Below are 20,552 nucleotides of genomic sequence, written 5' to 3' on the forward strand. Positions count from 1 at the left end.
AGGCCGACTAAAATTGATGCTAGCCTTGAGGTACTCTGGAGAGACGTCAGTCTTCAAGCTGGTAGCCTCAACACATGCATAGCAGGAATATGGGGCGACAAGAGTGTCTAATGGAAGATCCAAAAAGTCCTCATATAGCTTTACTAAAACGAGGTTATTTAATAGCGAGCAAGCTGGGATGATGATGGTCCTATGGTCAACACTTATCGACATCCGCAACGACGATCGTATCTAGACAAAAGAGGCGGCTTGAATATTATCCGAGTGACGTCCAAACTAGTGACAGAGGCGCATTTCTCCATCATTTTGGAACCATTGCTTGTAAAACTATAGCTTTTCCGCCGGTTGAGTTGCCAGGCGCATAGCTTTTCCGTTGGGCGGAATTCTTGTTGATTCGTCGCTTCAATTGTTTTGTGTGTGTGTGTGGACGGCTCGACAGTCAGTTAGCATGCAACATTATCCGTTTTGAACCAGTTTCGATGGTGATAGGCTGAAATGAGTCCTTGTGTTGTGAATTCGTAGCCACTTGGGTCCCTAAATAGATGCAGGCCTCTTTCTGTTTTCCGGATATAGTCTGTTAGAGAGTGGTGATGTGCGTCTGTCTCTAGGAACAGCGGCGGGCAATGCTGGCTCTTTAGGCCCTGATTCACGTCGCACTTCGGTGTTAAAATCGTAGCAAGGATAGTCTGCAGTCTCGGTTTGGGGTTGCAGTAGTCTATGTAGATAGTGACATATAATTATACCAAGTCCGAGGGCACTTACACGGGATGCAGCCATCCAGGTATTAGGCAGATTAGATCCATGATCAGTCGATAGATACGCCACGATTTGTTCAGCAGCGGAGTTTCCCCTCTCAAGCCTTTGACGCATCACATCACCGTGCATTTCAGGGGCCCGGACAACTCGCCGTTGTGTTTTGTAATGGCAGCATTTCATGCATTGTTGAGACAGCTTGAGCTTCTTCCACCAACAACCCCGCTTCACAAGTCCGAAAATATCACCAAGTCCCGGTGTTTGGCGGCCCGAGATGCTCCATCCGGACGCGCTTTGCGAAACGTCGCATTTCTAATTCGGACTTTAGAATGGAGCTGAAATGCAACCTACCGCATGGAATTAAGAGATTGACCGAGGGCTGTGCGGACTTGAACTTTTGAAGGAATGGGAGCCTTTGTCCCGTGTTTGGGACAGGGCACAGCTGTTGTACATGCAATAAACGCCTGCTTGCGATTGGTTTATCTGTTGCATGCAAGGAGCTCGTGTACTTGCTGCTGTTATGTCTGGCGATTGGCACCCGCAACAGCTGCCCTCTTTGATCGCCTCAACTCATTGCAACTCTGGAGTGCGATTGCCCATCTTGCGTGGCTCAAGTCCGCCACGCCATGAGCCAATTTTTGGCCAGAGCACCGTCTTGGGCGGCCTTGGCGAGCAGCAGTTGCTGCATCCTGCGTTTGCATCTGCAGCTATAAAGCGCCGCAGCTCCTCGCCATCAACTCAACTTGAACCCATCTCCTCAACTGACCTTCTCCTCTAACACTAGAGCACATTCCTGCAACTTGGCCATATCACGTTGCTAGGAGATAAAAAGCTTAAAAAAGAAAAAGGAAAGATACCTACACACCCTTGGAAGTATCTAAAAGGAACCACATCACCGTCTCGTCAACATGAGCTACTTCCCTGGTCCTCCTCCTCCCGTGAGCCCGCTCAACCGCTACCGGTTGCTGTCACCAAATGCCTCCGTGAGAGTCAGCCCGCTGTGCTTGGGCTCTATGAACTTTGGTTCAAATTGGTGAGTATATAGCTTTTATGTTAAACGTGGGATAACATACTGGTTGCTGACCTTGCTTTATAGGAAGGACTTCATGGGAGATTGCGACAAGGCAGCCTCGGAAGCCATCTTGGACTTTTTCTACGAACAGGGTGGCAATTTCATTGACACTTCAAACAACTACCAGTTTGAGGAATCCGAAGCCATCATTGGTGACTGGATGAAGAAGAGGGGAAACCGCCATGAGATGAGTATGTCTCATTAAAGACAAAGCTGCTCATCATCCAACATCAACTCACTAAATATCTTGTCTAGTTATTGCAACAAAGTACACTACCTGCTACAAATTGGGACCCGTTCGTCCTCATATCGCGGCCAACTTCACCGGAAACGGAACAAAGAGTCTCAACGTATCTGTTGAGGCCAGTCTGAAGAAGCTGCAGACAGATTATATTGATCTGGTAAGGCAATCTACGCTGCACTATTAGTTTCTCGATCATGATACTAATCCATCATAGCTTTACGTGCATTGGTGGGATTTTGGTACCTCAATTCCTGAGGTGATGCAGTCATTGAACAACCTTGTTGTGTCTGGCAAGGTTTTGTATCTGGGCATCAGCGACGCTCCCGCCTGGGTGGTGAGGTAAGTTTGCGCAGAGTTCATCTTTGCCATCTAGTCTTCTGACAATTTGATTACAGCAAGGCAAACGAATATGCTCGAAACCACGGGCTGCGTCAATTCTCCGTCTACCAAGGACTCTGGTCCGCAGCCAACCGTGACTTCGAGCGCGACATCATCCCCATGTGCAAGGACGAGGGCATGGCTCTCGCCCCCTGGGGATCCCTCGGCTCAGGCAAGTTCAAGACGGAAGAGCAGCGCAAGGCCGAAGTCGGACGCAAAGTACAGGCTACTGAAACCGACATTCAGGTCAGCAAGGTGCTTGAAAAGATTGCTGCGCGTAAGAACACGGTTCTCACGAGCGTCGCTCTGGCATATGTTACTCAAAAGACCCCTTACGTCTTCCCCATTGTTGGCGGAAGGACGATTGAGCACCTCAAGCACAACATTGAGGCCCTCACTCTGCAGTTGACTGAGGAGGACATTGAGGAGATCGAGAGCGCTTACCCCTTCGATTTCGGATTCCCTCACAACATGATGTGGGGTGGCAAAGCACCAGGCCCATCTCAGCAGAAGATTTGGCTCCTTGAGTCTGCTGCTCACTATGAATATGTCTCGGAACCCAAGGTGAGTTTTGCCCCTGTCCAATACTACCTAGCAAAGATGTTTGAGATCTAACAAACTGCCTGTTTCTACAGGCTATTGCACCGACAAAAATAGGAGAGTAGAGCGTCCGCTTTAGGTCGTCGTGCTGGAGATGGTTGCCAGGACGCCAAAACACTCAGCAGATCCATCATGAGCATGGTATGCATAGTGGCGCCGGTCCTGGCTGGTGAGTGGGAGCAAAAATTGAAGTAATTTTGGAACCGTTGATGCCAACGTCGTTGACCATTATTACAACATTTGGGTAATGAGAAACGAGGGGGTTAAGGATACACAACCCTCAACTGGGTATGACTTGCTTGAAACATTTGAGTTAGTTGTATTATGATATTAAACAGCAATACATCGCTTCAGCTTTAAGAGCTTGTGTGTAACATGAGCACGACGGTGAGGGAGATGACCCGAGTTGAGATTGGTAACCATCTCATTGTATTAATGGGTATCTACATTACCTATTTTGGTTTGTGAATATCAACTGTCACATGGCTATCATCAAATTCAAATATCCTATACCCTACCCGAACGCCGACTCGGACTGGCCTTTGGTTCGCGAATCATGGTCCGTTTATTTGGCGCCTTTGCCCTTTGCCTCGTTGTCGCCTAGCTCTCTGATGAAAATTGATGTCTGTCCAGCGCCGCTGTAGTCGTTCTGCCCAGTCTCAAATCCAGGGCAGACTCCGACAGCCAGATACTTTCCATCATTTGAGAATGCCAGGGCGGCAACGTTGTTGGGGAACTTCTGATATTGTTTTAACCTCCTCTTGGCCTCTGCATCCCACAAGGCCACTGTGCCGTCACCGCCTCCCGACGCAAATGTTCCGTGAACAGAGTGGAACGCAAGAGCATTGACGGGATAAACGATGTCTCCATCTCCATCAGGAGCTGCTTGTCTGTGGCACTTGAATGCATATTTCCTGGCCTGCGACTCGGCGGTATCCTCGAACCACTCGACTGCTACACGGCCCTCGATGCTGCTGGTGGCGTATCCGGCGTCGTTGGGCATGCAAGACACTGCGCGAGTGAGGTATCTAAGAGACGACTCGCGCTGTTGCCACGGCTTAAGCTCGGTGCTGCCGGTGCGGAAGAGCTCGACGATCGAGTTTATGTCGTAGATGTTGATGATGCGGCCCGTCATGGCAACTACAACCTTGCTGGGGCTACCAGCCAGAGCTTGAGGTTTGCCCGGAAGGGTAATGGTGATGGGGGTGCTGGAAGGGTCGTTGAGGTTGTGCAGGTTGAGGGTGCTGTCCCAAGACGCAGAGATGAGGATACCGTGAGATCTGCTGTATACGACGCGGCGAACGGGAGCGGTGTGCTTGCTCAAGGGGGTTAATTCTCCAGTCTCGAGATTTAGGCTGTCATTCCATGGTCAGCAGGTAGCTCAGCTGTCGCCAACTCGTGATTGGGGGTAGCAAATACCGGTTGACCGTCCAGTCCATGCCCGCGGTGAAGGCCTCATTGTCGTTAGCGCCGAAGCAGACGTCTAGAACTGGAGCGCGGTGCTCGTATGTGTTGACGAGGCTTGAAGCCTCGGGGCCGTTTGTAATGTCATAGTAATACACCTTGTTGTCCCAGGATGAGACGAGGAGCTTCGTTCCTGAATCGGGCGCGAATGCGATGGACGATACCGCGTCGCCGGGGGGCGGTGAGAGCTCGTATTGCGTTGCTAGCCCTTTGTCAGTGATCTATCGAAAAACATCAAGTCGCAATTGCCAGACACCGCCGCGAACGTACCTGGAGCCATTGCCAATGCCCACGCTCTGCTATGACGATTCAGCAACTCCTTCCAGGATGGAAGCTTTGGATGTTTACTTTGGAGGTCACGTGGTGATAAGCCTGAAGCATGGCTGTGGCGTGGGCATTGGCGTTATCGACCGAAGCATGAGCCACAACCACCCCGCCACGAAGGTTTGGCTCAAGCGCAAAATACTATCAAAATTGTGACTCCTCATCCCACTTCGAATCTTTTAGAAACGTAGCGTATACAGAAGCTCTGTCCTTCCTACGAGTCGACATCGAACGAGCCTCGTGGCCCTGGAAGTCTGTCCGACCGTCGTTTTCGAGTAATTCAGCAATTTCCAAGCGATCCCTTCGACACTCGCGTGAGCAGCTACGAGAGAAAGTTTCGGGTCCTATAAAAAACCAGCCCCCACTTCCTATCTTCCTCCTTCTCGCCAACCGACTCCCATTTCCCCAGATTATCGTCGAACAACACCGCCAAGATGTCTTTAACAAACTGTCGGTTTTACGAGGAGAAGTATCCGGAGATTGACAGCTTCGTGATGGTCAATGTCAAGCAGGTGGGTTCTTACTCCGGATCCGAGAGATAGACGGAGAAGGAAATGCACGGAAAATCTGACAAAAAATTGAAACAATGGATAGATTGCAGAGATGGGTGCCTACGTCAAGCTGCTGGAGTACGACAACATCGACGGCATGATTCTGCTTTCTGAGCTGTCCCGAAGACGTATTCGAAGTATCCAGAAGCTGATCCGAGTCGGACGCAACGAAGTTGTGGTAGTCCTCCGTGTGGACAAGGAGAAGGGTGGGTTATAACCAGTCCCTGAGGTCGAGGAAAACGAGGCTCATATGAAATCACAGGATACATCGATCTGTCAAAACGACGTGTTTCGCCCGAGGATATCGTCAAGTGTGAGGAGCGCTACAACAAGAGCAAGATGGTCCACTCCATCATGCGACACGTTGCCGAAAAGACCCAAACTCCCATCGAGTCTCTATACGAGAGCATAGCCTGGCCTCTGAACCGCAAATATGGCCATGCTATTGACGCTTTCAAGCTGTCCATTACGTACGTGGCCAGCGTCAAGCATTCTACAATTTTATACATGAGTAGCAGACTAACGCGGATGTAGTAACCCCGAGGTGTGGGAGGAGATTCAGTTCCCCAACCAGGTTGTCGACGACGAGCTGAAGCTGTACATCAGCAAGCGACTTACTCCTCAGCCCACCAAGGTCCGTGCCGATGTCGAAGTTACCTGCTTCGGTTATGAGGGCATCGACGCTGTCAAGGCTGCTCTGCGAACCGCCGAGGCCAAGAACACAGAGTCCATGCAGGTCAAGGTCCGACTTGTTTCGCCGCCACTTTATGTGCTTACCAGCACATGTCTCGACAAGGCACTGGGCATCACCCGTCTGGAGGAGGCCATTGTTGATATCCGAACGAGCATCGAGGCAGCTGGTGGCAACCTGACCGTCAAGATGGAGCCCAAGGCCGTTACCGAGAGCGATGATGCCGAGCTGCAGGCACTCATGGAGAAGAGAGAGCGCGAGAACGCCGAAGTCAGCGGTGACGAGAGTGTCAGCGACAGCGACGACAACATTCCCGAGACAATCTAAGCTGTCTCACAGCTCTATGCCAACAGCGATGAAAACTGCGGTCCTACACTTGGGACCGGGGGAAAGCGGATACCATCTTTTACAAACAAAAAAGAGGAAGGAAAAAAGCCGTCAGCGCTCGTATTAAAATGAGAGGCATGAGCCTAGAATTTGGTTTAGGAAGCTTTTGTGGCGGGTAATGGCGTCGTTTTGCGTGATGGACGGTGGAAAAGCCGTGGATTTCGGCATTTTTGTAAGGGGTAGATTTTGGCAGAGACTCTACGACGTCTGATTCACGTGGAGGATCAAAGTACATGAAAAAAAAAAAGTCATAAAAACAATCAACAATGTTAAATTGCGCCATGCATTGTGCCCGTAGATGTGACGATTGACGGCTAGTTTTGATCCTGAATGAATGTCAACCTGGTGTTTCAACGCACTTGTGAAGAGGTCACTGAGGCTCTACTGTGGGATGAGCTAACCCCACCACTAAGCAACTTTTTTCCAAATCAGTACTGGCAAAGGGCTTAAGCTATTTCTAAGATTGTCAACGCCTTTTATGGATTGATCTACTGAGCTGCTCACTGCTCTACGACGATATTTATATAAGCTGCATTGGTCTCAGGGTTTCTTTTCACTGCAGAGTTCATAGGGAGCACCTCCATGGCACTCAATTCACTATGGGCACGAATAAGAGGTAGCGCAGCCGGAGGCACACCAAGCTTCTCTCGAACCACGGCGCTGAACCTCATCGGCTTTGCGACGTGGATACCGGTGATTGCGTGGTTCAACCTGCACGTGGCTGAGCTGACGGTTGTGGACGGGTCGTCAATGTATCCGTTTATGAATGCGGATAGGGATTCGTCGCTGCGGAGAGACGTCGTGTTGAACTACAAGTGGTCGCCGCAGGAGGATTTGCAGAGAGGGATGATAGTGACGTTGAGGTGAGTTTGTTGTGATTTGTTTCATGGCTTGAAGACGAATTTACGGATGCTTCAGTAAGTCACCATTACGAGATTTGAATATACTGATGTAATCGTCTTATCAAAGGAGTCCATTTCATCCCGAGGTGATTGCCGTCAAGAGGGTTGTCGCCCTAGAAGGCGATGTCATCAAGACAAAGAAGCCATATCCCGTTCCAACGGTCAGGATACCCCAGGGACACGTCTGGGTGGAGGGCGATGGTCCGCCAGGCTCAAGTCTGGACAGCAACACGTATGGACCAATTTCAAAAAGATTACTGACGGGAAGAGTGACGCATATTGTGTATCCATTGAAGAAGTTTGGGCCCGTCCAGTGGTGGGAGCATGACAGGCCTTTGGTGGAATGATCAAGTGCGGGATACCTACCATAAAATTCAATACTACGGGAGTGTGTACATGTATGATAGTGATAGGATCTGCTACACATGCATTTGGGCGGCGTCTTTGGCAGATGGATGTATCATTAGTTTAGAAACAAATACCACTGTATCAATTATAGCATTGGATTGGATCGATATAGCATGTTTGGGACTCAACGTCATGGCTCGTTGACCGAAGCAAAACCCCGTCAATTCACCGGTCACGCCACAGCGGATCAGCACGTGTGGCGCAGTCTAGCACCCAAAGCCGCCTATCAGGAGGCTCAGGGCAAAAAGTTCTCAGCGAAGCGTTCGGGAGCCCACGCGACCGCCCAAGGCATCGAGACCCTTGGAAAAGAGGCTTTGCCGTTGAATTCGACCTTTTCACCATAGCATTTTTGCTCTCCCGCTTGTTTCATTTCGGCCGTCCAACAAGGGGAGACAAGTTTTGTTCCGAGTTGCGACTTTGCGCTGCCGTGCGCCGGGCTTCTGTTTTTTTTCTTCCGTGGACCCTTTTTTTTCTTCTTTACTCTTCTTTTTCTTCTTTCGTCATTACTTTCTTTCTCTTTCGCATACTAGACAAAGCCGAGAGTTGTCTCAATTGGGCGCTCTTTCTCTTCTTTCTCAAATGTCCGAAGGCCTCTCCAGCTCAGAGCAATTCCCCCTCGCCGGCTTCAACTCTGCGACCGCAAAGCCCGACGGCGCGACAACCAGCGATTCCACTGCGGCGGCAGGCCGTGACACTGCCCTGGAGCCTCGCCATGCCGGCCATTTCTCGATAGCCTCGTCCGACAGCCAATCTGTTCACGCCATGCAGGGCCAAGATGTCGAGGCTGAAGGCCGGCCGCCATATATTCACGTTGGTCTTCCACCTTTGTTCCTTTGCTATTCGGGGTTATGACGTTGTGGTTTTGGGGGGCTCTTCCAATGAGGGGTCCCTTTTTTTCATGTGTTTTCAGGGCTAATGGTTGCATCTTGTAAGGCAATGATTGCGGGAGGTCTGGGAGGCTCAACAGGTGATATGCTGATGCATTCACTGGATACCGTCAAGACGCGACAGCAAGGAGATCCTCATTTCCCTCCGAAATACTCTTCCTTGGGGCGATCCTACCACACCATCTGGCGGCAGGAGGGCATTGCGAGGGGCTTGTACGGAGGCTGGCTCCCAGCGTTGAGCGGTTCATTCCCAGGAACGCTCATGTTTTTCGGCACATACGAATGGAGCAAGCGGTTCTTGATAGATCACGGCCTTAACCATCATCTCGCTTATCTCTCAGCGGGTGAGTCACAATTAGAACAAACCTGCGATTCCTCGCTGTTTATACCAAACTAACCTTGCTCCTTTCTAGGATTCCTGGGAGACCTGGCGGCTTCCATTGTCTACGTGCCATCCGAAGTCCTCAAAACCCGACTGCAACTGCAGGGACGCTACAACAACCCCCATTTCGTCTCCGGCTACAACTACCGCGGCACCCTCGACGCCGCACGCACAATCATCCGAACAGAGGGCACCTCTGCGCTCTTCCACGGCTACAAGGCCACCCTATATCGAGACCTGCCCTTTTCCGCGCTGCAGTTCATGTTCTGGGAGCAGTTCCAGGCCTGGTCAAGAGTGTACAAGCAGAGCCGCGACATCGGCGTGCCCCTGGAGCTCTTGACCGGTGCCGCTGCGGGCGGTCTCGCCGGCGTCATCACATGTCCCCTCGACGTCGTCAAGACTCGTCTGCAGACACAGGTCAACATTCCCTCCGAGCCGGAACATTCACATCGGCCCAAGGACCCCAACCCGCAGAAGCGACTGATATCCACGTCGTCTCCAAGCACGCATAGACCCAGGCCCGGCGCCATCGCGCTCAAGACGTCGTCCGTCTTTACTGGACTGAGGGTCATTTACCATACCGAGGGTATGAGCGGCTGGTTCCGCGGCGTTGGGCCCCGTGGTGTGTGGACTTTTATCCAGAGCGGCTGCATGCTCTTCTTGTACCAGCGGCTGCTTCACAAGCTGGAGGTTTGGATGCCTCTGGAAAATCCCGAGAATGAAGCAGCACTGTAAAACAAAGAGGAGATATTCTTGCTTGCTCCTTTTCTTTCTTCATTTGCTATTTTAATTTTCTTTTTTTGTACATTGACAGTGAGCATTATGATGCGAAGACATACACCCAGCATTGCAGAGAGGGGAAGCGAATATCGAGAGGCGATATTACCATGTATAAATTCACTAGATGGAGGGGAGAAGGGGATGAGGGAAAGAAGAAGGAGAAGATTCAAGTTATACAAAAAAGAACGGAGAGGACTGGTTGGAAGGGTTTGGAGCGGACCCGGTCACTTTGTGTGAGGCGTTTTAAGGGGGTTTAGAACTGGGATGATAAGATGGCATTCTTTGATATATGATATAGATAGAGGGCATGGGAAGGACATACGTGCCAAATCTCCAACATGTGTTATTACTACTATCCACTCGCCGTTCATTTTGTGTTTTGCTTTGTTAAACATGACTGTATTCTAGGTTGATGCATTAAGAAAGGGGGCTTTATTTATACATACCACTATCTAACACAGGGAAACAACATCAACCAAAGGTATCTCATCTCAGACCGGACCAAACCAGAAAAAAAAAAAAAAAAAACCAGCAAGATGCAAACAAACGTCATATCAAAAAACATAAATGCCACGAGCAGAAATCCCAGGCAATTACAGCAACAGTATCCTCAACAACCTTCTCTTCTCATACCTCTACCCTCCTTTAAAAATGAACAGAAAAGAAAATCAAGCATCCGGATCACTCTCCTCAACAACTCCCTCCTCCTCAAAATCCCCCATCCTCTTCATCATGTCGTCCCTCGCAAGACACGTCGCAATCGCCACCGTCAAGGCATTCCACACGCCTAGGCTGCGGTTCTGGAAGTCCATATCTACGTGAAAGTTGATAATCATGTCGGCGTCTTCTTTTGAAGCGTCTGTGGTGAGCAAGATGACAGAAGTGGCAACTATAAAGAAGCCAAACACGACGGGTGGTGGACGAATATATGATGTTGGAGGGGCTGATAAGTGGAGCGTTGTTGTTGAAGCCATGGGGATGTCTGCCATTGTGATGTCGTCGTCTGAATTGTCAAACAGTTCTGGCTTGATTGCGATTTCTTCTTCTTCCTCTCGCTTCACGTATACTCTGCTCCTTGCGTGGTCGTTACCTTGTCTAGTCTTTGGCTCATCATCCCCGCTGTTAATGACGGATGTTTCTCCATGGGATTCTGGCTTTATGACGGGCCGCCGCAGTAGTTGGAACAGTCTACTCATAATTCGTGAGCCAAATGTCCTCCACGATCTGCTTCTTCTGCCACCGGACTGCTGCTCGACGGAGGCCTCTGCTTCAGTCTTGATTTGCGTGTCGACCTCCTTGTCTACATCCATGTCAGTTGAATAAATTCCCTCGTCTGTTTTGATGGCGAGCAGCTCTCGGTGTGCTCGTGCCAGCTCCCTCATGCGTGTCTCGATAAAAGCCGCCAACGTAGACCCTTCGCCGTTCCTATCGACGACCTCGACTATGGTGTTGGGGGTGTATTTAAGATGGCTGTAGCCTCCATCCTCAGCAGCCCAGCTGAGGTAGTTATCCAAGGCTTTCTTAATCTTTTGGGGCACCTTTTGGCGTAGACCCGACTGGCAGGTCGTGCGGACGTTGGCAGTGAGGTCGATGAGTCGTGTCAGCGCCGAAGTTGCTACCTCCCGTATCAGTTTGAAAGCTCCGTCTAAGCAAATAAAGAAAGGAAAAAGAAGGGCAACAGAGATCTCTCACCTCGAAACCCGCCCAGTCCACTCGTGTGCGCATACACAATCGGCTTCACCCCCTCCCTCCAACAAAACAAATCCCCCGAAACAGGAACACCCCGGAAATCAACCTCCCAGTGCAGCGGCAAGAGCGGAATCTCCTGTCGCAGGAATAGAATCTCAAACAGCCGCTCTTCAAGCTCGTTCCACCGCTGGCTGCCCAGATATCTCCTCTTCTCCTCCTCCATGCTGTCCAAGATCGTACTGTATACGAGCCGCTCGCCATCATCCTCGTCTCCCCATAGTCTCATCAGTGGCTGGTTGACTTTCCGGGGCGACTTTGAGCAGCGGTAGGGAGAGCTTCGGGGGGTGGGAGTGCGTTTCTTGGGCGACGTTTTGTGGTATCGACGGGCTTTTTTGCGTCGAAGGGGGGTGCTGCTATGGCTCTTTTGAGGCGAGGCCGAGATGGTTTGTGTTTTCGTTTCCATGGTTGGATATTTGTATGTATGTAGGAATCAGATGGTTCTGGAGATTCTGCATGCTGCTCGCAGACAATGTTGACGAATGAGTTTGACGTCCCTTTTCTACAGGTGGACGAAGTGCGTTTGCGGATGACTTAAGGTGAGTTTCGGTAACTTGGCTGGATCAATGCGATTATAGGGCGTCTTGAGCACTATTTATGTGCTGTGGGAGTCAGTTTGGCGGTGCTGGGCAGCTGCGTACCTAGATGCAGTGAGGATGCCAGCAGTCAATGGCAGCTGTAGGGAGCCGAGCCCTCCAAACAGGCGGAATATATGTTCCATGAGACTAGAAGCATTTGAACAGCTTCCACAGGAGATGAAACACTCAATGACCTTTTCAACTTGAATGATTCCTTTGATGTTGTTCTATTGTTGGTTTCATCGTATAAAGAGTAAGTCGATTTTATTAAAGGGGGGTCGTGCATCTCTCTTTGACATCCATTCCGTAACAAGACTCGATAAAGCCCATTCTGAAAGAAGTGCAGAGGCCACAAACAGCATTGCGACTGTCACTGTTCAGCTCGCCACTTTTCATTCATGGAAGTTGACAGCTCTAAAAATGGCTCGCGGGAGGATAGCAGCATGCAGGGGGGTCAATGATTGCAGTGAGTCGAGCAGCCATGGAATGGCGTTTGCAGGAAATCGGATTCTTATTCTGCAGGGACTTGAGGCTCAATTTATCTATCTCCAAAATTGCATAGCATTAATCAGTCAACTGCTCTTCATCCATCAAGTGAATCCTCCATTCATCTACAAGCTCACTTAGTCTTTCTTCTCCATATACGGCAAACACGCCTCATAAATCTCCTTGTAGCCTGGACACTGCACACTCCTCTGGAATACTCCTTCGTCAATCACCTTTACAGACTGAAGAGATCCTGCAATGAAGAAATCGCTATAGCTAGGTCGAGCACCAAGTATAAACGGCCCAAGCGCCTTGTTTGTCCGCATCAACTCTCCAACCGCACGCCGATCAGCATCCACTGCCTGCCAGCGCTCCTCTTCGCCCGCAAGCAATTCTTCCAGCGTTTTCCCAAAGCGAGCCTCGCGAGAGCGTCTAAAGTATTCTTGCGCTCGTGGTGACAGGATGTGAACCTCGCGCGGCATTGCCGACCTGTAAAAGGTTGGGGCAACCAAGGAGCGTACCTTGGCCTCAATTTCGGTGCCCAGTTCTGAAGTGAGGGGCACCGAAGGGTCTGGGTAAGTCGACTCTAGAAATTCCGAAATGGGTTTTGAATCCATGATGTATTTGTTGGTCGGCAAATGGTGGATGGTGGGAACTGTGTAGTTGAAATTCCCAGAGGCAGGGTCATGGGGAGGCAGACCGCTGTGTTCCATGTTAATCAGAGTGCTTGGGTTGTCTATTTGTATATCAAGAGTGTAGTAAAAGAGCCGAGAGGGGGCCAAGCAAGAGGCATAGCATAAAACTTGGTAAACATTGAAAAAGAGACGAATGAGACTCACAGTCCCTTGAGCGTAGGCTCGATATCCGGCATCTCGAGGAAGACTGTCTTATAGGGAATTCGCTTATAATTGAGCAAGAGTCTGATACGCCAGACGACCGGAGAAAAACAAACGTCCTTGATGCAAGCTAGGTCGTATAAGATAATCTGGGGTTCGGAGTTTGCCATGTTGAGTAAGATATAGTGAAGATTTAAATCGAAAGAGTCAAGGTATGATCTTGGCTAGTGATTGTAGATAGAGAGGGAATAAGTTATGCTACAGGTTTCGGATGATAGATATAGGAAACAATTTCCATATAACTTGCGCTATTGTTTTACGCAGCAATCACAACAAATGTCTCAACAGAAATGGAAGGCTATTCAGTTATGTCACTTAGATCCTTCGTAGAACTTGGCGATCATGAACGGCTGCTATTGGTGCATATGGAGCGATATATTGAGCCAACTGGTAACCTTTTATTGGCTCATTGGATAAACGGGTGAATAGCGACGACTAGGAGCCCTATTTAGGAACCATCCAATTATACATCATGCATGCGCTTTGCATTGATTGAGATGCCCATACGATACAGTTCATGACTGGACGATGGTAGTACAGTATTAAAACACAGTAGGTCATGAAGCGACACTGTGTCGGCCAATCCTGACCCCACATGGGCAAAACTTTGGATATCGAAATCCGATCTATAAACTGATATGCCTGTATAGCATCATCTCGACCAGACCCAATTCACACTGCAGCCATGGCCGAGGCAGTGAAAGTGGCCGCGCGCCAATTGCCCGCCTTCAAGCTGGGCCAGAAGCAAGTTTTCTTGTACGCCAACTCTCCGCAAACCCGTGAAACTCTCCCTTGCGCAATAACTTACCACCAGTATCCCCCAGGCCAAACCATGTCATCACGATGCTCCGAAAAGAACACCTTCCCCCCAACGAAGCCTGCTTCAAGGTGCCCCTGCGATTCACAAAGTTCGACCTGCGAGACTACCTCTGGAACCTCTACAACGTCGAAGTCACCGCCGTCCGGTCCTACGTCAAGCAGCAGCCGCTCACCCAGCGCAGCACCAGCTCGCGCTCCTGGTACCGCCCGCAGCCGCAGAAGATCATGACGGTCGAGCTGGCTAAGCCCTTCCAGTGGCCCGAGGTGCCGACGGATTTGGAGCCCTGGAGCAACGAGCTGTGGAAGATGCGCGAGGACACGATTGAGAAGAGGAACGAGGAGCAGCTCGTGCGGCAGCGGTTCCAGATCCCGCTCAAGAGCCAGGAGCCGGTGCCCAAGGAAAGGGTGGAGCTGGGTAACTTGGCCAAGAAGATGCTGTCGGGAGAGGTTAAGTGGGAGAATAATGTTGTGCTGGATCCTAGGTGGGATCAGATTCTGGGCAAGGACAAGGCTGTGAAGTCAGCAGAGAAGACAACGACAAATTCATGAAAAGAAATCAATTTAAAAAAGGGATAATGGAAAATGGAATACCAAAAAGAGGGAGCGAGCGCTATGGGTTTTCTTCTCCTATTGGGAACATACAGGAAAAGAGGGAATGATGGCGACTGGCCAGTGTACGACTTGGACGCATAGAATGTGGCATGTGTGTATGTATGTACCTTATGTATATTACTCTTGAACTTGAACAAAATGGCCTCAAGGCCAATTCTTTCTACTTTGAATAACAGTTTCACGGCATTGACATTATACCAATGTCAAGACTCAATCCAATGCTCTTCAGCTTGGAACCGTAACACCTGGTCCCCCCAACTCCACCATCCAGAAGTAAGATTCCGTCCAAACACTTCCAAAGCAGCGTAATTCCTCCCAAGAACATCCTCAAATAAGAACCGAAGGCTCGGTTTCCGCGAATGTATATCGGGAACCGCCACAATGACCTGAGGCTTAAGCCCGCTCGGAGCTTTTGCGCCAATGCGCTTTGCTATGAGAAGCGTCTCCCACGGCTTCCTCCATGTGGATTCCATGTCGAAGATGGGCTCACCAGAGGAAGTGATCTTGAGCCACGTCCATTGTGTTACCAGTTCCAGACCCCATGATGCAAAGAGCCCTCTGGGAGAGGTGATGAGGTCGAAAACACTCGACTTGTTTGTGATCCAGATGGCTACTAGACCGTCGGGGGCAAGATGTAAGGGAACAGGGATGCTGAGGAGAAGTTGCTGGATTTCCGTGAGGTTGTAGGCAGTGCGGTAGCTACCAGTCTTTTTCCTGCGAACAGATCGATTGGGCCACGGAGGATCAAGGACGATGAGGTTGAACTGCGGTGCCGTATCGACGAATGCCTGCCGCAAGTCTTGGATCGTTCCATGAAGGTATTGAGCTCCAATCGGAATCCTGATGTGAGAAGTCCCAGCCGATTCATCAGAACCGGCATCAGCACTGGCATCGACAGACACCTCCCCCTTCTCTGCAGAATGGCAAACCCGGTCCAGGAAAAACGGCCCCGAGTACCGACCCCGAAGCTCGTCCAACGCGCTCTGAGCAGCCGCCGCAGCCATCAATTCAGCAATGCTCGCTCCCGCAGACGGCGAATGGACCCCCGATGCCCCATTGCGCGGCTCCGGGGTAGCGAAAGGTTCGAGCGGGGGAGGCCCGGAGACGATGCGAGCCGTGAACCGGTGGCCGGAGGGAACTTGGGCTTCTTCTAGGGAGCGGGGAATGTCGAGCAGGACAAAAGCAGGGGAGTCATTGCTGCTGTTGCTCGTTTGGAAGAGGATTGATGATGGTGGTGAGGGTGATGAGCTGAGAGCAGCGGCCTCACTTGTGGTGCCAGAGGCCATGTCGGCGCTTGAGATTATACGAACATTATGCCATCAGCAAAGACAATGACAGGCATACATTACGTATCATAAATAAAGAGACAAAGAGATCTGAAAGGTCATTGCATAAAGATATGGCAAGCAAACGCAAAGGCTTTGTGTCAAAGTGATTGAAGATTTTACTTACCAACGGGTTAGCGCTAGTACAGGTAATAAAGGGCCAATAGGATTACATCAATCACGTCCATTACAATCGTTCATACAATTTGCTAAAAATGGCAATAGATTCTTTCATTTTCATTTTCTTTATTATCTTACTTTTACTCGTCCTTCCACTCTTCTCTTCTACCCCTTGTTAGAAGAGAAAGTGAAAGGAAAGAAAAAACCAAAACGCCGTCGCTCCAAAACGAACAAGGAAAAATGTATACGTGCTGAGTTTGTTGTACATTCTCTCCCAAACCACCAATAGCCCCGGCTACGCCTCGCGCCATCGGGGGCATCTTTAGCATCTTTGTTCATCCTTTCCAATCCCTTGATGCCACTCACTACTTCCCATCCTTTTTCAACCTTGCCTAAAAGACCGACAGCTTTTTTGGCTTATATCGACGTTGGGGCAGCGTCTTTCCTCCATCCCTTGCTCCGCATGTTCATCTCGATAGACTTCCAGATATACTCCACAACCTCCTTATCTCTGAATCGCGAGGCAACGTCGTCTTCGCCTCGCCAGCGGTCCACACTGGTGCTCATGACACGATGGCCCCAGCCGCGGATATTATCCGGCGGCAGGTCGCCTCTCCATCCGACGAACACGCCCATGGTGTGCTTGAACAGTTCGTTAGGATTGCTCCATTTGTAATTCTTGAACTGCCACGTCTGACCTGTCGTAAACACTGCAACGATGCGGTTCCAGTATTCGGGCTTGAACTGCTCCGACCCCTCGACAAGGATGAATCGCATAGGTCGGTTGGGGTCGATGCCGGGAATGATGCGCTGGACGTGAAGCATCGAGGCGGTGGACGCTCCGGCATCAGGAGGCACGAACTTGCCGTCCTCGAGAAAGGACCGGGCATTGGACATGCGCAGTAGAGACGAGGCGGATGGAGAAAGCAGGATGATGGGATCGGGGCGTCGGGAGGGGCCCTTTTGGTTGATGGAGAGCGACTGTGTTGAGCCAATAGCGGAAGAGGACTGTGACTTCTTTTGAATAAAGGGAATGGCGAGTTTTCGGACGTGAGAAAAATCCTAAAGGCAGCGTCAGCCAAATGTCCACCAGTACACGGCGCACAAGCAGCTTCTAGTAGAGCATCGATTCACTTACTGTAGGTTTGATGCCCCTCAGGACCGTGTTCCGGTCGCCCATCCGGCGCTCGCCATCGTACACGCTCGCCAGCCGCGGGTCAATTGTCCCCTTGCCGGACCTCGCCTGCGCAGCCAAAGCCGCAGCGCCGGTCTTTGAGGACGGAGCCGCTCCAGCAGCCGCCGCGCTTGCATCACCGGCCAGGGGCTTGATGTACTCGCTTTCTTCACTAGCACCTTCCAGCCAAGTAATCAGATCTAGCCTCTCGATGAAGCCCAAATTCTGCACCTTGCCGCTCGACCCGTTGGCGGCGAGGTCGTCGTTGAGTGTTGTCGCCGAAGCATTGTATTCCGGAATGGCAAGCTCACGGTTGAGCCAGGCGAAATAGATACTGCGCAGGTCGACGGGCTTGTCGCTCGAGATGAAGCGCGTGGGCGAGTCTATCGGCAAGGACAGGGAGAGCCCTGTGAACTGCAGGTGCGTGGCCTTGGAGAGAGGGACTTCGGGCGCCGATGCATCGGCAGACGCGCTTGGGATGAAGGGCTGGCTGCTCGAGATGGACTGTCGAAGGACAAGGAGGGGATCGTGGTCTGTGGGCGCCATGATGGACGCGAGAGGCGCGAGGGTGGGAAAGGGATCCGAGCTTTGTAAGAGAGGCGTCCAACTGGGGGAGATGGAAGCGGGCGGTGCTATCGATAATTGATTATGAGAGGTCAATTGATGCGCTGCGTAGCATTGAGAGAAGAGGCCCGCTGGTGATGAGGCTGTAGGGGGTGATGCCTTGTTGGGAGATGTAAGTTGGTGAAGAGAGGTTGTAACGCAGCAAGGCTGAGGGAGGCTAAAAAGCTGCAGCGCCGTGTCGGCCAATAAGATTACAGCTTGACTCTCAGCCAGCACAGCTCAGACTGTGCCCATTGGAGGGACTTTTAAACCATGGTTTAAAGGTGAAAATTCAGTGAAATTAATCCTAAAAAAAAATTTGTGTAATATTTGTTGTATATAGTGATTATAGATACTGCCAACTATTCGCCAGTATTTTTCACAAGAGAAGTCTTAAGCAGCTGACTTTAATTACCTAAAAACTTGAGAAGCCCGGTTCAGCACCACTTCACACACACTGAGGGGGTAAAACGAATTATAACTTAACAAATCACCGTTACAGACATCGGACGACTGAATGCATTGAATGCAATTCTATTGCATTCTACCAAAACGCTCTGAGCTGTTTTACATGTAACCAATCCCACCATGTCCCGCACTCTAAGCGGGCTCAACCTCAACTCCGTCCTTTCGAGGTGCCTTTGGAGGCTCAATGATACAAAAAGAGAGCAACAAAAAAAATGAACAAAGAACAGAAATCTTTACACGTAATGCTTTACAACCAAAAAGACAAAAAATTCGCCAACGCCAGTACAGCCGTGCCTTCGTTTTCCTCTTTCTTTATATACCAAAAACAAGCTTCATGCGTTCGTAAGTATAAAAGCTCACTGCCGCCAAAGGTATTACCTTGACATATCCAATCGTAAGGCCGACGAAAAAGCCCTTGAAGCCGCGCTCCCGGAGGATCATAGCCGCCGTCTCTCCGACTCGCAGCCTTCGGCCATCGCCAACAGCGCCGCCGACCTGCATGCGTCGTCGGACGACCTCGAGGGGGTAAGAGCTCGTCTGGGAAATCATGCCAGCTACGCCTCCGGCTGTAAGTTCGGCCCAGGATCGAAGCGGTGCCGCCTTGCCTTCTGGATGGTTCTTCTTTTTCGGTAGAGTCGTGTGCTCAGCGATGGAAGGATGGCGCAGGAGGTCGGACATGGTGTCGTGAGTGAGAAAGGACACGCCAGCATACGGTAGCATGCCGAGCATAGTGGGAGCAAATCCTCGGTAGAAATTCACAAGGCCCACTCGTGGTGCAACGGATTCGACGGCGGAAGTGGCTGAGTCCACGGCTGCCGCAATTCCAGGTGTATTTGGCAGTTTTGGTGTTCGGGACTTTTCAACGGGGTGTTCGTTATAGATTTGGCGACAAATTGATGTCAAGGATGACCGGCCATCTCTCCTAGTTTCAAAAGCGAGGCGGACTCGAACGACTTCTAGGGGGTATGTGAAAAAGACGGAGGTCACGCCAGCAAGACTGCCACTGATCAGCCGTCGGAATGGCGTCTCGTGGTTCTTGTCGGGGATAATTATGTTGCGAATCTGCTCATAGGCGAGGAATTTAATGCCGGCATAGGGGAAAATTCTGAGGAGTGTAGCTGAGTGGCCCCTGAAGAGCCCTCTGCCACCTTCTGAAAGGTATATGTCTTTCATCGCGGAAGCGACTCCAAACGAGGAGCCGGTGTATTTTGCGAACTGGGGATTGCTGGTCTGGAAGAGGATTTTGACGCGATCGAGAGGCGCCACTGTCGTTTTGGCCTGTCCGTGAAGCGATTAGCAAAAACAATTCCTGTATATCTCGACTGAATCAGCCTTCCCGGGCGAACAAACTCACAGCGCATCCTGCGATACCCCCGGCGACACCGGATCTCCAGATGTAGTCCCATGAGCGAGTCTTTGCGCGCGAGGCCACAGCGGCGTCGTCGTTTGCAGTGGAAATGGCAGCTTCTTTTCTTCTCGGAGCAGGAGCCGAAGCCGCAGTGCCGACCACAGTCGCGCCATGCTGTCGAGCTTTGTCGCGTGCTATGTCGGCCATGGAGCCCGCATCCGCATAGGCGGACGGCATTGCGGCGCAGTGGCGGATAGATTTGTGATGACCAGACGAGTCTATGGAAACGACATGCCAGCGGAAGTCGAATGGGGAGATGTTTTCGGATTCTTGAAGCAAAATAAGGAGGGCGAAAAAAAGGATGCGGAAACAAAAGGAAAAATCGCAGCAACGGTTGAACGGTTTAGCGAGGCAATGCTAAGGGGCAAATGATTGTAAGGATCCAGGCAAACAAAAAGTTGGTGAAGAATCGATAGCGGATCGAAACTCCGGCTCCGAGAGACGTCATGCGCCTGTGCGCACTTTGGCGATACCTGCGCGGTACCTGCACTGAC

At 50.8% G+C, this 20,552-nt stretch overlaps 11 protein-coding genes across 11 annotated transcripts; 5 read left to right on the forward strand and 6 right to left on the reverse strand.

The window, feature by feature from the left end:
- Positions 1-1,661: 1,661 nt before the first annotated feature.
- T069G_06937 (aldo/keto reductase family domain-containing protein) lies at positions 1,662-3,112 on the forward strand (the record flags this gene model as incomplete). Its single annotated transcript, XM_056174147.1, has 6 exons — positions 1,662-1,786; positions 1,850-2,016; positions 2,081-2,226; positions 2,284-2,408; positions 2,465-3,011; positions 3,083-3,112. 6 exons carry the CDS (start codon positions 1,662-1,664, stop codon positions 3,110-3,112), a joined length of 1,140 nt encoding a protein of 379 aa, XP_056027726.1.
- Positions 3,113-3,612: 500 nt separating this feature from the next.
- T069G_06938 (uncharacterized protein) lies at positions 3,613-4,791 on the reverse strand (the record flags this gene model as incomplete). Its single annotated transcript, XM_056174148.1, has 3 exons — positions 3,613-4,402; positions 4,467-4,713; positions 4,782-4,791. The coding sequence occupies 3 exons, from the start codon at positions 4,789-4,791 to the stop codon at positions 3,613-3,615; spliced, it is 1,047 nt and encodes a 348-aa protein (XP_056027727.1).
- A 478-nt stretch (positions 4,792-5,269) lies between these two features.
- On the forward strand, positions 5,270-6,404 carry T069G_06939 (eukaryotic translation initiation factor 2 alpha subunit domain-containing protein; the record flags this gene model as incomplete). The annotated part of the gene is made up of 4 exons (XM_056174149.1): positions 5,270-5,347; positions 5,430-5,592; positions 5,649-5,856; positions 5,921-6,404. The coding sequence occupies 4 exons, from the start codon at positions 5,270-5,272 to the stop codon at positions 6,402-6,404; spliced, it is 933 nt and encodes a 310-aa protein (XP_056027728.1).
- A 642-nt stretch (positions 6,405-7,046) lies between these two features.
- On the forward strand, positions 7,047-8,118 carry T069G_06940 (uncharacterized protein; the record flags this gene model as incomplete). Its single annotated transcript, XM_056174150.1, has 3 exons — positions 7,047-7,327; positions 7,434-7,598; positions 7,866-8,118. 3 exons carry the CDS (start codon positions 7,047-7,049, stop codon positions 8,116-8,118), a joined length of 699 nt encoding a protein of 232 aa, XP_056027729.1.
- A 235-nt stretch (positions 8,119-8,353) lies between these two features.
- On the forward strand, positions 8,354-9,778 carry T069G_06941 (mitochondrial carrier protein domain-containing protein; the record flags this gene model as incomplete). The annotated part of the gene is made up of 3 exons (XM_056174151.1): positions 8,354-8,584; positions 8,708-9,005; positions 9,075-9,778. 3 exons carry the CDS (start codon positions 8,354-8,356, stop codon positions 9,776-9,778), a joined length of 1,233 nt encoding a protein of 410 aa, XP_056027730.1.
- A 713-nt stretch (positions 9,779-10,491) lies between these two features.
- Positions 10,492-11,975, reverse strand: T069G_06942 (uncharacterized protein; the record flags this gene model as incomplete). Its single annotated transcript, XM_056174152.1, has 2 exons — positions 10,492-11,438; positions 11,516-11,975. 2 exons carry the CDS (start codon positions 11,973-11,975, stop codon positions 10,492-10,494), a joined length of 1,407 nt encoding a protein of 468 aa, XP_056027731.1.
- Positions 11,976-12,770: 795 nt separating this feature from the next.
- Positions 12,771-13,639, reverse strand: T069G_06943 (uncharacterized protein; the record flags this gene model as incomplete). Its single annotated transcript, XM_056174153.1, has 2 exons — positions 12,771-13,335; positions 13,473-13,639. 2 exons carry the CDS (start codon positions 13,637-13,639, stop codon positions 12,771-12,773), a joined length of 732 nt encoding a protein of 243 aa, XP_056027732.1.
- Positions 13,640-14,214: 575 nt separating this feature from the next.
- T069G_06944 (ribosomal protein l23 domain-containing protein) lies at positions 14,215-14,897 on the forward strand (the record flags this gene model as incomplete). The annotated part of the gene is made up of 2 exons (XM_056174154.1): positions 14,215-14,285; positions 14,354-14,897. 2 exons carry the CDS (start codon positions 14,215-14,217, stop codon positions 14,895-14,897), a joined length of 615 nt encoding a protein of 204 aa, XP_056027733.1.
- Positions 14,898-15,163: 266 nt separating this feature from the next.
- T069G_06945 (MT-A70 domain-containing protein) lies at positions 15,164-16,246 on the reverse strand (the record flags this gene model as incomplete). The annotated part of the gene is made up of 1 exon (XM_056174155.1): positions 15,164-16,246. One exon carries the CDS (start codon positions 16,244-16,246, stop codon positions 15,164-15,166), a length of 1,083 nt encoding a protein of 360 aa, XP_056027734.1.
- Positions 16,247-16,822: 576 nt separating this feature from the next.
- Positions 16,823-18,125, reverse strand: T069G_06946 (uncharacterized protein; the record flags this gene model as incomplete). Its single annotated transcript, XM_056174156.1, has 2 exons — positions 16,823-17,467; positions 17,544-18,125. The coding sequence occupies 2 exons, from the start codon at positions 18,123-18,125 to the stop codon at positions 16,823-16,825; spliced, it is 1,227 nt and encodes a 408-aa protein (XP_056027735.1).
- An 837-nt stretch (positions 18,126-18,962) lies between these two features.
- T069G_06947 (mitochondrial carrier protein domain-containing protein) lies at positions 18,963-20,235 on the reverse strand (the record flags this gene model as incomplete). The annotated part of the gene is made up of 2 exons (XM_056174157.1): positions 18,963-19,928; positions 20,005-20,235. 2 exons carry the CDS (start codon positions 20,233-20,235, stop codon positions 18,963-18,965), a joined length of 1,197 nt encoding a protein of 398 aa, XP_056027736.1.
- Positions 20,236-20,552: the final 317 nt, after the last annotated feature.

Source organism: Trichoderma breve, chromosome 4, assembly GCF_028502605.1.
Source record: "Trichoderma breve strain T069 chromosome 4, whole genome shotgun sequence".
In the NCBI taxonomy this organism is placed as follows: Eukaryota; Fungi; Ascomycota; class Sordariomycetes; order Hypocreales; family Hypocreaceae; genus Trichoderma; species Trichoderma breve.